The sequence below is a fragment of the Terrapene carolina genome, unplaced genomic scaffold (assembly GCF_002925995.2).
Source record: "Terrapene carolina triunguis isolate 2854851 unplaced genomic scaffold, T_m_triunguis-2.0 Scaffold96, whole genome shotgun sequence".
Lineage (NCBI taxonomy): Eukaryota > Metazoa > Chordata > Testudines > Emydidae > Terrapene > Terrapene triunguis.
In genome coordinates this window covers 45,611,706-45,625,162 of record NW_020664447.1, presented here as the reverse complement: position 1 = coordinate 45,625,162, position 13,457 = coordinate 45,611,706, and the positions used below count along the sequence as shown (strand labels likewise).

The 13,457-nt window shown below is 44.3% G+C and overlaps 1 protein-coding gene across 1 annotated transcript in view; it reads left to right on the top strand.

Moving 5' to 3' along the window:
* RYR3 (ryanodine receptor 3) overlaps positions 1-13,457 on the top strand; it is a 575,267-nt gene that overhangs the window by 369,451 nt on the left and 192,359 nt on the right. The window contains exons 54-55 of the mRNA XM_024202042.3: positions 1,803-1,949; positions 6,599-6,661. Of these exons, the coding sequence (XP_024057810.2) occupies positions 1,803-1,949; positions 6,599-6,661 (210 nt within the window). The remainder of the gene's footprint in view (positions 1-1,802; positions 1,950-6,598; positions 6,662-13,457) is intronic.

Genomic DNA, 13,457 nt, shown 5'->3' with positions numbered 1-13,457 from the left:
CTGGACAATGATCCCTCACTTTCACAGACCTTGGGAGGCAGGCCAGTCCTCGCCCACAGACAACCTGCCAACCTTAAGTATATTCTCACCAGCAACCATGCACCGCACCATAACAACTCTAACTCAGGAACCAACCCATACAACAAACCTCGATGCCAACTCTGCCCACATATCTACACCAGCAACACCATCACAGGACCTAACCAGATCAGCTACAACATCACCGGCTCATTCACCTGCACATCCACCAATGTTATATATGCCATCATATGCAAGCAATGCCCCTCTGCTATGTACATTGGCCAAACTGGACAGTCACTACGCAAGAGGATAAATGGACACAAGTCAGATATCAGGAATGGCAATATACAAAAACCTATAGGAGAACACTTCAACCTCCCTGGCCACACAATAGCAGATGTAAAGGTAGCCATCTTACAGCAAAAAAACTTCAGGACCAGACTCCAAAGAGAAACTGCTGAGCTCCAGTTCATTTGCAAATTTGACACCATCAGATCAGGATTAAACAAAGACTGTGAATGGCTATCCAACTACAGAAGCAGTTTCTCCTCCCTTGGTGTTCACACCTCTACTGCTAGCAGAGCACCTCACCCTCCCTGATTGAACTAACCTTGTTATCTCCACACTGATTTATACCTGCCTCTGGAGATTTCCATTACTTGCATCTGAAGAAGTGAGGTTCTTACCCACGAAAGCTTATGCTCCCAATACTTCTGTTAGTCTCAAAGGTGCCACAGGACCCTCTGTTGCTTAAGTCAGGACTGTTGGTTTCTATTATAAGCTCTTCTAGTGACTGTCTGTGTGACTTTGGACAAGTCACTTAGCATTACCCCCTCTTTACCTCACCTTTCCCATTTGAGAAATGGGGACTGCTACACTCACATGGGTGCTGAAGATTTAATTAGCTGAGGTTTGTAAAGCATTTTGAGATTCTTGGACAAAATGCACCATAGAACTCTGAGGTATTATTATTATTTGCATTATTATTAAAGTATTTTAATATTTGTTATTCTGAGATCATTTATCTTTCTCATTTGAGGAGAGGATTTTTTAATCACTACTTACACAATGTGTTTACTTTATAAACATTCCATATCGTGTAGTTATTGATATATGGTAACTACTTCTAAGAGATGGATAATGAAACATTCAAATTTTCTTTTTCACATAATGTTTCAGGTACAAAAGACCTGTACTTCTCATAAAAACAGCAAGATACATTCCCTGCCAATAAAATTTAATGGTGTTTGTATTTGTATCAAGGGGAGACTAGACCATTATGTTTTACATTAATACTATCTGTGAATCAGAAGTTGGTGGAATGAGGGACTTTCGTGCTGACAAACTCAAATGTCCACCATGTAGAGATTTCATTGCAATAATAGCACCCTGGATTGGTGGATATTTTGTGTTAGAAGTACAGTACTATACATTTTCTTGATTGGTCAGAAAGACTAGTAAATAGTTTGCAAGCAGCTGCAAAATATAAATACCATTGTCTGTTGCTTCAAAGTTCACTTGTATGCTGTGCTTAGTTTCTAATGCATTGTGCCATGTCCTAGTAATAAGTGCCCCAAGGGAAAGAAGTAAGTAATATGACTATTTCTAAAACTACTTGAAACAAAGAGCCAAATCCTATCCTCAGTTATACCTATGCAACATATGTTGATTTTAATTGGGCTTGCCTAGGTGTAATTGAGGGCGGAATATTTCTCCATAGGCTTTTGCTAGTTGCTTGTGAAACACTATATAATTATCCACTCATTTGTTTTTCTTCAAAGGAAAAGGAAATTTATCGTTGGCCGGCCAGAGAATCGCTTAAAACCATGTTAGCCATGGGATGGAGTCTAGAAAGGACCAGGGAAGGAGAAGCAATGGTACAGCAGCGTGAAAATGAAAAGCTCCGCAGCATATCACAATCTAGCCAAGTAAGGCAAAACTGCTTAAAACCACAGAAATCAATCAATTCACTTGTTTACAGAGAATTGACCCTAACATTGTATCATGTAAAAAGAAACTTGCCACACTTAGCTTATTAGTATTACTGTCATTGTTGGTATTGTAGCAGCTCCTACAGGCCTCAGCTGAGATCAGAGACCTGATGCTGTAAAAACACATAGTATCTCATGAAACAGTATCTTGATAAATTTTATATCATGTCTTTGTGGGGTGTTCTTGGAAATAAAGTTATTTTTAAAAGATTTGGGAAGCTGGGATAAAACTGTTATTACAAGGGAATGGAGCTTTCACATACGGGGGCTTGTAGTAGGTTATTAGAAGTGGCTAGTATGGTTCTGTTTGCTGAAGCCTAATTAGTTACACTTTAAAACAACTGCCATAGATATTATCCGCAGTCACATACCATAGTGATAGATGTCTTATAATTGCAGATAACAATTATAACTAAAAAATGTTGAAAGAGCTGACCAAAATAAAAAAGATAAGTGTGATAGGCATTACAAACCCTTTCAGACCCCAAAGGAGGGTCCTTATAGCTCTGAAGCATACTATCCCAGCTTCCCTAATAAACTGAGGTGGCATCAACCTAATCACTGGGACAACAGAGCTCTAGGTGAAGGTAGGACTGAGGGAAGTTCCTTGCATGGCTCAGAAAACTTGAAAGACAGCACCTGAATCCCTTTGGAAGCTGATTCCCTATAACAAAGGCAGGTGGGCTGCACTGCTAAATAAAAGATGAGCCTAGAAAGAAAAGGCACTCTCTGAAGAAAGAATGCCCTCAGAAACAACCTCCCTCCATTTCCTTGGGAATCTAGTTGGAAGACTTGGGAATCGAGCCTTTTTTATATTCAGCCTAGAGGTACTAGGTGGGGTATTTGAAATCTTTTGTTTAATGTTAATGAAACCTAATGAGTGTGATCTCTCTGAGAGGTTTTTTTCTCTTGTTTAAGCAAAAGGGCCTCTAGTACTTTGTGGTAGGGAACTGGAAATGGGCCAGGACCATATTAAATTTATCAATACATTAGAAGCAAGAGGAAGACCAAAGACAGGGTAGGCCCACTGCTTAGTGAAGAGGGAGAAACAGTAACAGGAAACTTGGAAATGGCAGAGATGCTTAATGACTTCTTTGTTTCGGTCTTCACCGAGAAGTCTGAAGGAATGCCTAACATAGTGAATGCTAATGGGAAGGGGGTAGGTTTAGCAGATAAAATAAAAAAAGAACAAGTTAAAAATCACTTAGAAAAGTTAGATGCCTGCAAGTCACCAGGGCCTGATGAAATGCATCCTAGAATACTCAAGGAGCTAATAGAGGAAGTATCTGAGCCTCTAGCTATTATCTTTGGAAAATCATGGGAGACGGGAGAGATTCCAGAAGACTGGAAAAGGGCAAATATAGTGCCCATCTATAAAAAGGGAAATAAAAACAACCCAGGAAACTACAGACCAGTTAGTTTAACTTCTGTGCCAGGGAAGATAATGGAGCAAGTAATTAAGGAAATCATCTGCAAACACTTGGAAGGTGGTAAGGTGATAGGGAACAGCCAGCATGGATTTGTAAAGAACAAATCATGTCAAACCAATCTGATAGCTTTCTTCGATAGGATAACGAGTCTTGTGGATAAGGGAGAAGCTGTGGATGTGGTATACCTAGACTTTAGTAAGGCATTTGATACGGTCTCGCATGATATTCTTATCGATAAACTAGGCAAATACAATTTAGATGGGGCTACTATAAGGTGGGTGCATAACTGGCTGGATAACCGTACTCAGAGAGTTGTTATTAATGGTTCCCAATCCTGCTGGAAAGGCATAACGAGTGGGGTTCCGCAGGGGTCTGTTTTGGGACCGGCTCTGTTCAATATCTTCATTAACGACTTAGATATTGGCATAGAAAGTACGCTTATTAAGTTTGCGGATGATACCAAACTGGGAGGGATTGCAACTGCTTTGGAGGACAGGGTCATAATTCAAAATGATCTGGACAAATTGGAGAAATGGTCTGAGTTAAACAGGATGAAGTTTAACAAAGACAAATGCAAAGTGCTCCACTTAGGAAGAAAAAATCAGTTTCACACATACAGAATGGGAAGAGACTGTCTAGGAAGGAGTACGGCAGAAAGGGATCTAGGGGTTATAGTGGACCACAAGCTAAATATGAGTCAACAGTGTGATGCTGTTGCAAAAAAAGCAAACATGATTCTGGGATGTATTAACAGGTGTGTTGTGAGCAAGACACGAGAAGTCATTCTTCCGCTCTACTCTGCTCTGGTTAGGCCTCAGCTGGAGTATTGTGTCCAGTTTTGGGCACTGCATTTCAAGAAAGATGTGGAGAAATTGGAAAGGGTCCAGAGAAGAGCAACAAGAATGATTAAAGGTCTTGAGAACATGACCTATGAAGGAAGACTGAAAGAATTGGGTTTGTTTAGTTTGGAAAAGAGAAGACTGAGAGGGGACATGATATCAGTTTTCAGGTATCTAAAAGGGTGTCATAAGGAGGAGGGAGAAAACTTGTTCACCTTAGCCTCTAAGGATAGAACAAGAAGCAATGGGCTTAAACTGCAGCAAGGGAGGTCTAGGTTGGACATTAGGAAAAAGTTCCTAACTGTCAGGGTGGTTAAACACTGGAATAAATTGCCTAGGGAGGTTGTGGAATCTCCATCTCTGAAGATATTTAAGAGTAGGTTAGAAAAATGTCTATCAGGGATGGTCTAGACAGTATTTGGTCCTGCCATGCGGGCAGGGGACTGGACTCGATGATCTCTCGAGGTCCCTTCCAGTCCTAGAATCTATGAATAAATACATGAATATTGCAGTCTAATCCCTTAATTGTGTAGTTCTTTGTGTTACCTTGATTTAGGGGTTGCACCTCACTTTTTCCATCTGTGGGAAAACCCTTTTCCTTCCATCTGAGGAGTCCCAGTGGGCCAGCCTGTATTCCACCCTGGTCCCACGACCTGCCAGGGATATCGGTTGGCAGCTCTTTCATGGAGCATCCCCTCTCCCCAACTCTTGCCCCTTTTTCAGTGTGAGGGACACCCTGGCACACATTTACATCGAGTGTGCCAGGTTCCAGCCCCTTTTCTGGCTCCTCCAGAACCTTCTCCTCAGGTTCTGGCTGCACTTCTCCCAGCACCTCCTGATATTTGCACACCTCATCCATGGCCCCACGAAGTCGTGAGACCTCCTCGTCAACCTCCTCCTGGTGCTGGTCATGGTGGCCCTCCACCATACCAGGAGGAGAATGCTGGATGGAGAGGTGCTCTGTGACTGTGGATCCTATTTGCACTCCTCCCTTCACTCACATATCCAGGCAGAGTTCCTCTGAGCCACCCACTGGCTCTCTGGATGCTTTCAAGGAAAAGTGGGTGTTGTTTGGGGTTCTCTGCTCAGTGTCCCCCTCTGGCTCCCTGCTTTTGCCCCTGTGACATTCACTCCCTTCCCTGTTTTACATTTGTTGTCCCCCCAAATTACTTGGTATCTCCTCCAAGTAATTGTGGCTCTTTCTGTTAGGCTGTGGGGAGGGGCCTTTAGCTGTGGGTGGGCTTGTGCCCTCCCATTCACAGATTTCCAATAGGTGCATCTTACTTTTTCCTTAAATATGTTTTTTATTGTATTTTCTTATATACTTCTTTATAGGACAGATAGATGCCTGTCTGTATACAGTAGAATTGGCTGCCATCAAATTTTGTGTACATTTCTCAAATAAAGAACCTTAGAAATTAATCTCCAAAAGTTTATTTCATTTGCTGGTGTGAATCTCTAGCTCACTGATGACCTGGATTAGTGAGAAGCCTTGATTACATTTTCTTCGCCTCTGCCCGGATAGATACTCATCCTGTGTGGTGTATGTCACAGAGTGGCAGTGTCACACATACAATTGAACATGCTCATAAGCTTATGGAGGCAAATTCATAAGGAGCCTGCATCTGTATCATTGAAGCCAGTGGAAATTTTTTCATTGACTGGTCAGTGGGACAAGACAAGGCCCCAGGAGATAGGCAGGTTATCTGTTTGTTGCAGCTAATCACCCTCTGATAGCCTTATCATGTAATATGCATATATTTTTAAACGTCGTGTTAGAACTATTACAAGAAGAACAAGTTCTCTTTGAAAAGTCTGTTTACATTTTACATAAATCCATATTATAATCTTTAATTGCATTTTTGAAAATACACAATATACATTACCAGCACTAGATAACATCACATAAATAGAAAACTGTTTCAAACAGCCATGTAAATAAGGGTCTGATCATGTAAAGAAAAATGGAAATGATTCAGCATATCATTTAAGCACATGCTTAACTTTAAGCATATGAGTAGTGCCATTGGTTTCAGTGTGACTGCTCATGCTTAACCATAATCATGTTCTTAATTGGTTTGCTGCATTGGGGCCTAATGAATAAAATGAGCATGTAAAGAATAAATATAAGTGTATTATAGCCTCTGTTGTTGGTTAAACATCCATGGTATGTTCATCTCTGTACAAAATACAAAGGCAAACATGATTCCTACCCAAAGGGCTTCAGAAATCTAAATAGTTTAATTCTAATTTTGTTGACAGTAGAAATGAAGTAAATAGTTTAAAAACATCAATAACTCTTCCATTATATTTCCAGGGAAATGGATACAGCCCAACACCACTTGATCTTTCTAATGTTGTACTCTCTAGGGAGCTCCAGGTATGTATTAATATTCTCAGTGTATTCTGCAGAAAAATATATGAAGTGACTTATCAACATGTAGGGTCACATCGTCAAAGGAATGTGTAATTGTTGTGCCTTCAAAAACCTGCACGTGTGTGATTGCAAATGTGAATCTGTGTATTGTGACAAAGTTCCTCCTCTATCTTGGTGGGTCTTGCGCTTATTGGCGGATTTTCTTGCCTCCGAGATTCACCATGTGGGTTGGGGAACAGCCCAGAGACCTTCCCCTCTGGGAGAACCCACAGTCCAGGTCAATTGGGAGGTTTGGGGGGAACCCGGGCCCGCCCTCTACTCCGGGTTCCAGCCCAGGGCCCTGTGGACTGCAGTTGTCTATAGTGCCTCCTGTAACAGCTGCATGACAGCTACAACTCCCTGGGCTACTTCCCCATGGCCTCCTCCAAACACCTTCCTTATTCTCACCACAGGACCTTCCTCCTGGTGTCTGATAACGCTTGTGCTCCTCAGTCCTCCAGCAGCACACCCTCTCACTCTCAGCTCCTTGCACCTCTTGCTCCCAGCTCCTCACACTCCCACCACAAACTGAAGTGAGCTCCTTTTTAAAACCCAGGTGCCCTGATTAGCCTGCCTTAATTGATTCTAGAAGCTTCTTCTTAATTGGCTCCAGGTGTCCTAATTAGCCTGCCTGCCTTAACTGATTCTAGCAGGTTCCTGATTACTCTAGTGCAGCCCCTGCTCTGGTCACTCAGGGAACAGAAAACTACTCATCCAGTGACCAGTATATTTGCCCTCTACCAGACTCCTGTACCCCACTGGTCTGGGTCTGTCACAGTATATACTTACCCATTTTATGCACATATGTGGGGTTTTATGGGTATATGTACATGTCTGTGAGTGCACTTGTTGCACCCTCCTATACAAATAGGTAGATACCGCATTTGTTCTCTGTTTTGCAGGGTCAGTTAACATGATTTCAGAATGAGATGTCTGCTGTTTGTCCTGCTGACAGTGTTTCATGTGCTAACTGATATCATCTGGCCTTCTAGAAAATATTATAATGTAAAGCCCCTAAGGGAACTGCAGGCAAAGCATTTTCAGTAACTGCCCCGCGTCTTAAGAACCTGTCTCTTGTCTTGGTTCTAAAGAGCCTGAATAAATTAATATTCCAGGCATGTTCCAAAGCTCATGTATTTTCCCAAGCATTTAATAAGAGAGTGAAATATGATTGAGGTATGCCTTATAAAGGTTGCATTATTACTCCAAACAAGTTTACTGGGGGAAAAACAGCCTATAAATGACACTGCTTTTCTATGTGTTATTTTTTTAAGTACATGCACCCAGATCATTGAAGGGGTCATTTTTACAAAACTAAATAAATAATGCGGTTCTGAATCAGAATGAAAATAAACAAATATTTAAAACAAATAAATGTATCTTCTATAGAGCCCGTGCCTTCTCTCACACTCCGGAACCTGGATCAGACCATGGTGGAGTGTTGGCTTTCTCCTCTCCCAGTCCTGCTGCTTCTGACCCTCTTTCCTTCCCCTTTCCCACTCTTTCTCCTCTTTTAAACAGTATTGCTTCTCACTCTTCTCCTTTCCCCCTCCATGTTGCTGACATCTACCACCCAACTCTCCCCCATCTATTCTCCTCATTCTGATTTTGACTCCTGGGTCTCTCTCTTCCTCTTCTCACAATCTCTGGCACTCATCCTTGGTGACTTCATCTTCCATGTTGATGACCCATCCAACCCCTTAGTTGCACGTTCCCTTGCTCTCACCTCTTTGAACTGCAGCTCTGGTTCAAGTCTCCCACTCACCAAAAGACACTTAACTTGGTCTTCACCAATCACTGATCTCTCTCTGATCTCTCTGTTGATGAGTTCATCCTCTCTGACAATCACCTGATCTCTTTCAGCATCACCCATCAGTCCCCTCCCTGCTCCATGTCTCCAGTTCATCAGTACTGATGACTTCTCATCTGCTCTCACCTCTCTCATCCCTGTTTTCTTTTCCCTTTCTTCCATTGATATGGTTGTTGATTCTCTCCATGATTTGCTCTCCTTCACCCTTGACTTTTTGGCCCAGCTCTCCCATTGCCAGGTCTGCCAACCCTCATCCCTGACTCACGCCCAACATCTGCTTCCTGTGCTCCTGTTCTCATGTTGTAGAGCTGTAACCATGCCTGCTTGGTGTTCCCCTCTAGTGGCACCTACTACAGCTAGAGATTGAAGAGTCAGCTACAGTTTTAGCTCAGAGCTATGTGGCTTTTAACTCATGCAGTAGAGGCTGATGCATTTAGCTTCAGAGGTCCCAGGTTCGATCCTGGCCGCCGCCAACCAGGGTCTGTTGGCATAATGGAGCATCTCTGGCAGAAATCCCATGGCCTGGCTGACGTCCTCCATTACAAATCTGTTCTTTCTTCTTTGGTTCTGTCATCTTCCTAGCTAAACAACTCTGCTCTTCCAACTTAATGGAATCCCATGTCCTCGATCCCAGCCCCCGAACTCCCAGAACTCCACCTATGTGGGTGCTCTGGAGTCACAGGTTAACTCTCCCAGGACACATGATAGATGTAACACACAAGACACACAGAATTCTCTTTACTTAACAGCACAAGAGATGCATAGAACATTTAGAAAACAACAAACACTGTGAATACCATTCCCCTCATCCTGGCTCACCCTTCCCTTGGAAGTCCACGGGGGACCATCTGAGTTCAGGTAAGCAGAGTTAGCCACAGCCTCTTCAGGCTCCTGTAGCAGCCTCCCTCCACTTGAGCTGGTGAAAATGGCCTTTTATAAGCTTTTTAAAACCTTTGTCAGGTGACTTCTGGAATCAGATTCCTCAGGTGATCACAGATCCACAGAGGACCTTATTGCTAGTTGCCTCTCCCCGGACCAACCAGTTCTCCTGAGTGGGAGCCAGCTTATTTTCTAGGGTGTTTATATTTGAATAGATCATTCCATTTAACAATCCTCTATTGTCAGCCCTGTATTTCAGTCCCAACATGGAGGTAAAAAGACAACAGACAATTAGCTCCCATAATCAAAATGAAGTTTGCAGTCTGATGAAGATACATGCAGAGAGTTCATGATATCAAACATTCATAAGTTATGGAGACAAATTCCCAAAATCATCACAGCTTCCGTGACTTTCCTCTCCTGGTTCTCCTCCTAACTCCAGCCTCACTCCTTCAGCTTGTTCTTTTGGCAATCCTCCTCATTCCTCCTCCAACTTTTCGGTGGGTATTATAGGACTCCGGCCTTTGTCCCTTTCTCTTCTCTCTCTACCCCTTATCTCCGGGTAATCTTATTCACAAACACAAATTAACTACCATCTCTGTGCTGAATACTCACAGATCTACATCTTTATTCTAGGTGTGTCTCCATCTGCCCAAGCTAAAATCTCAGACTCTCTCTAACATCTTCTTGTGGCTGTTGAGCCATCAGCTCAAGCTCAACCTGGCTAAGACAGATCTCATAATCTTTCCCCCCCACACCCTCCCTACATCATCTTTCTCAATCACTGTGGACAGCACCGCCATCCTGCCTATTACTCAGGCTTTTAACTTGGGTATTATCTTTAAATTTGACATCTCTGGAGGTCCCCACATCCAGGCTGTGTCTACAGCTTGCTGATTCTTTTTTCATGACGTCTCTAAGATACGGCCTTTCCTATCCATTCACGCGGCTATAATTGTTGTCTCGTCTTCTCATGTCTTGATTACTGGAACATAATTTTTGTGGCCTTGACAAATGCAGTGTTGTGCCACTCTATCCACTCACCATGCTGCTACAAAGATCATTTTCTTAGCTCATTGCTTTGATGATGACATTCCTCTCTTTGCACCATCTGCAGGCTTCCCCTTCTCTTTTGCATCAAACATAAGCTTCTTCTTCAAGTGGTGTCCCTGTGGGTGCTCCACTCTAGGTGTCGGTGTGTCCCTGCACTGTAGATCGGAGATTTTTCACAGCAGTACTCGGTCGGGGGAAGGGCGCGCACAGGAGCTGTCTCGTGCAGCCATTGGCGCCTCCGGTAGCACGCGCACCCTCGACTGTCCCCTCAGTTCCTTCTCAACCATCCTCGGCTGCAGACGGAGCTCCGCGGCAGTACTCACCTTGATTCTTACTGGGGAAAAAAAGTTACAAGTTACATAGGAACTTCTTGTTAGTCTATACTTAGTTACATAGTTTTGTTAGTTCCTCTTAGAGGTTTTTCTTCAACAAAAAAAAATTTCTTTACTTAATTCTCAGTTTAGGAATAGCTCTATGGTTTACCACTTCAGTTAACTCCCACCCTCATCTATCAAGAGCGGGGAAGAGGCTTAACTGAAGTCATGCCGGGCTCAACAGGGTTTAAAAAGTGTGACTCCTGCCGTGAACCGATGCTGGTCTCTGACGGCCACGCATCCTGCATCTGTTGTCTGGTAGAAACTCATATCTCCCAGAAAAGCATACACTGCAGCAACTTGAAGTCAAGAGCAAGACGTTATAGGGATCTCCGTTTGAAAATGCTTCTGATGGAGAAATCCTTCCAACCTCCGCAAGAGACGTCCTCCGGGGAGTCTCATAAACTGAGATCCCTAAGCGATGATAAGGCTCCGACTTCCAAAACTATCAGGAAGCGAGCCTCGACCTCTCCAACAAGGGACTCTCACAAAAAGAGAGCTTCCCCAGCGAGGTCTTTACCCTCAGTGCTCCACTCATCCAGAGAGAGCACTTATGAGGCACCAGGCTCCTCCGGCACCGTCCCTCAGCAGACCTCTGCCGAGCCTCATTGCGCGGCACCGGAGTCGAGATGTCAAGTCTCCTCCACGGCACCGACTACCCTGGTGCGGAGCGCAACACAGGCAGCGGCACCATGATAAATGCTGCTGCCACCGACTCCAGACTTGATGCCGGCTAGCAAGCTGAATCCGGCACTGGTCAGCACTCCAACGGTTGACTGCAACCCCACGGCAGGACCAGCACAACTCCTACATCATACTGACATAGCGGTTTCTTCTGCACCGCAGTCACCACTGCTCGGCACCGAACGCTCCCCAAGCTACATAGCACGGTACTATCCTTCATCTCCTGCAGCGATCTCCATGCATAGTGGCGAGGAAGTAGACGTGCAGGACACCCGCTTCTCCTCTCAACGTTCATCGCCATCACATATGAGACCTACATGGAACGCTATGAAGCCTTAGCCTCATCTGAGCATTCACAGCCTTGGTATGCACAGCACTGGCCTTACCCATTACCACCTTATCCCATGCAATGGCCACAATGGGGTCCTTGGGCCACATACCAGAACCCATATTCTGGCCCCCTTTCCCCAGCCAGAAGAGGATTCAGAATACATCCATCCTTACCACTCAGAGAAACCTCTGACCCCCCTGAGACAGAGATAGAAGAGGAAGAGATACTATCACAGGCAGACCTGGATGATTCACCACCTGCCCCACACTCATCTTCCGCACCAGGGGAAGCGGTGACACCGTCTACCCCGACAGCACCAGATGACGTGGAACAGTTCCAAGAACTCGTCAAAAGAATAGTAAACAGCCAAGAAATTGCCTTATATGATGTGCAGGAGAAACAATGTAAGTTGTTAAAAATCTTACAGCCAGCATCATCGGCCAAGCTCGCCCTCCCCATGGATGAGGCTATAAGGGAGCCTGCGGAGGCCATATGGCAAACACCAGCATCGGCACCACCCACCAACAAAAGGTCTGACAGGAAATACTTCGTTCTAGCCAAAGGCATGGAATTTTTGTTTTCACACCCTCAAGCCTGCTCTCTGGTAGTAGAGGCTGCCAATCAGCAAAATAAACAGCCTCATTTCCACTCCACACCACAAGATAAAGAACACAAGAGACTGGACCTCTTTGGCTGTAAAGTTTACTCATCAGCCACCCTTCTGCTCAGAGTTGCTGACTATTCTGCTCTACTAGCAAATTACGACTACTCTAACTATAGTAAAATAGAAGAGCTCATGGAAGACCTCCCCGAGCACAAACATCCTCAACTCAACACCATTATTAATGAGGGTCAGATAATAGCCCGCACAGCACTGCAAGCCTTAATGGATGTAGCAGACACAGCTGCCCAAACAACCACAAAAGCTGTGGTTATGAGAAGAGCATCATGGTTGCAAGCTTCGGGAATTCCGAAAGAACAACCGCTAAAAGTGGAGGACCTTCCCTTCGATAGGGATAAACTATTCTTGTCTCAAACAGATGACATGCTCCATACCATGAAGGACTCCTGAGCAACGCTGCGTACATTAGGCATATACCCACTGCCTGACAAACGTCCATGCTTTACACCATCCCAGAGATCATGAGACACCTGGTTTAACCATCAACAACCACGATACTTCGCTCAGAACAGACCCAAACAACAGGCTCAGAGATGACGAGCTCCACAGAACCAGGTCTCGTCCAACCATCCATCTACATCTAAGCCACAATTTTGAAGTATTGGTCGAGGGTTTGCACACCTCTAGTGCCAACAGATACCCCATCCCACAACTTTGGTCACCGCCTATGCCCATTTTACCGTGCCTGGGTTGCGATAACCACAGATCAATGGGTATTGGAGATCATACAATCTGGCTACACCATCCCTTTCACAACCATCCCCCCACCCTGCCCCCTTCCCTGTCCCTCCTCAGGGACCCCTCTCACAAGCACCTTCTGCAACAGGAAGTAGACTACCTCCTACTGCTAGGTGCTGTAGAACTAGTACCACACCTATACCGAGAGAAGGGTTTTTACTCCAAATGTTTCCTGACAGAGAAGAAAGGAGGGGGATGGACACCAATCT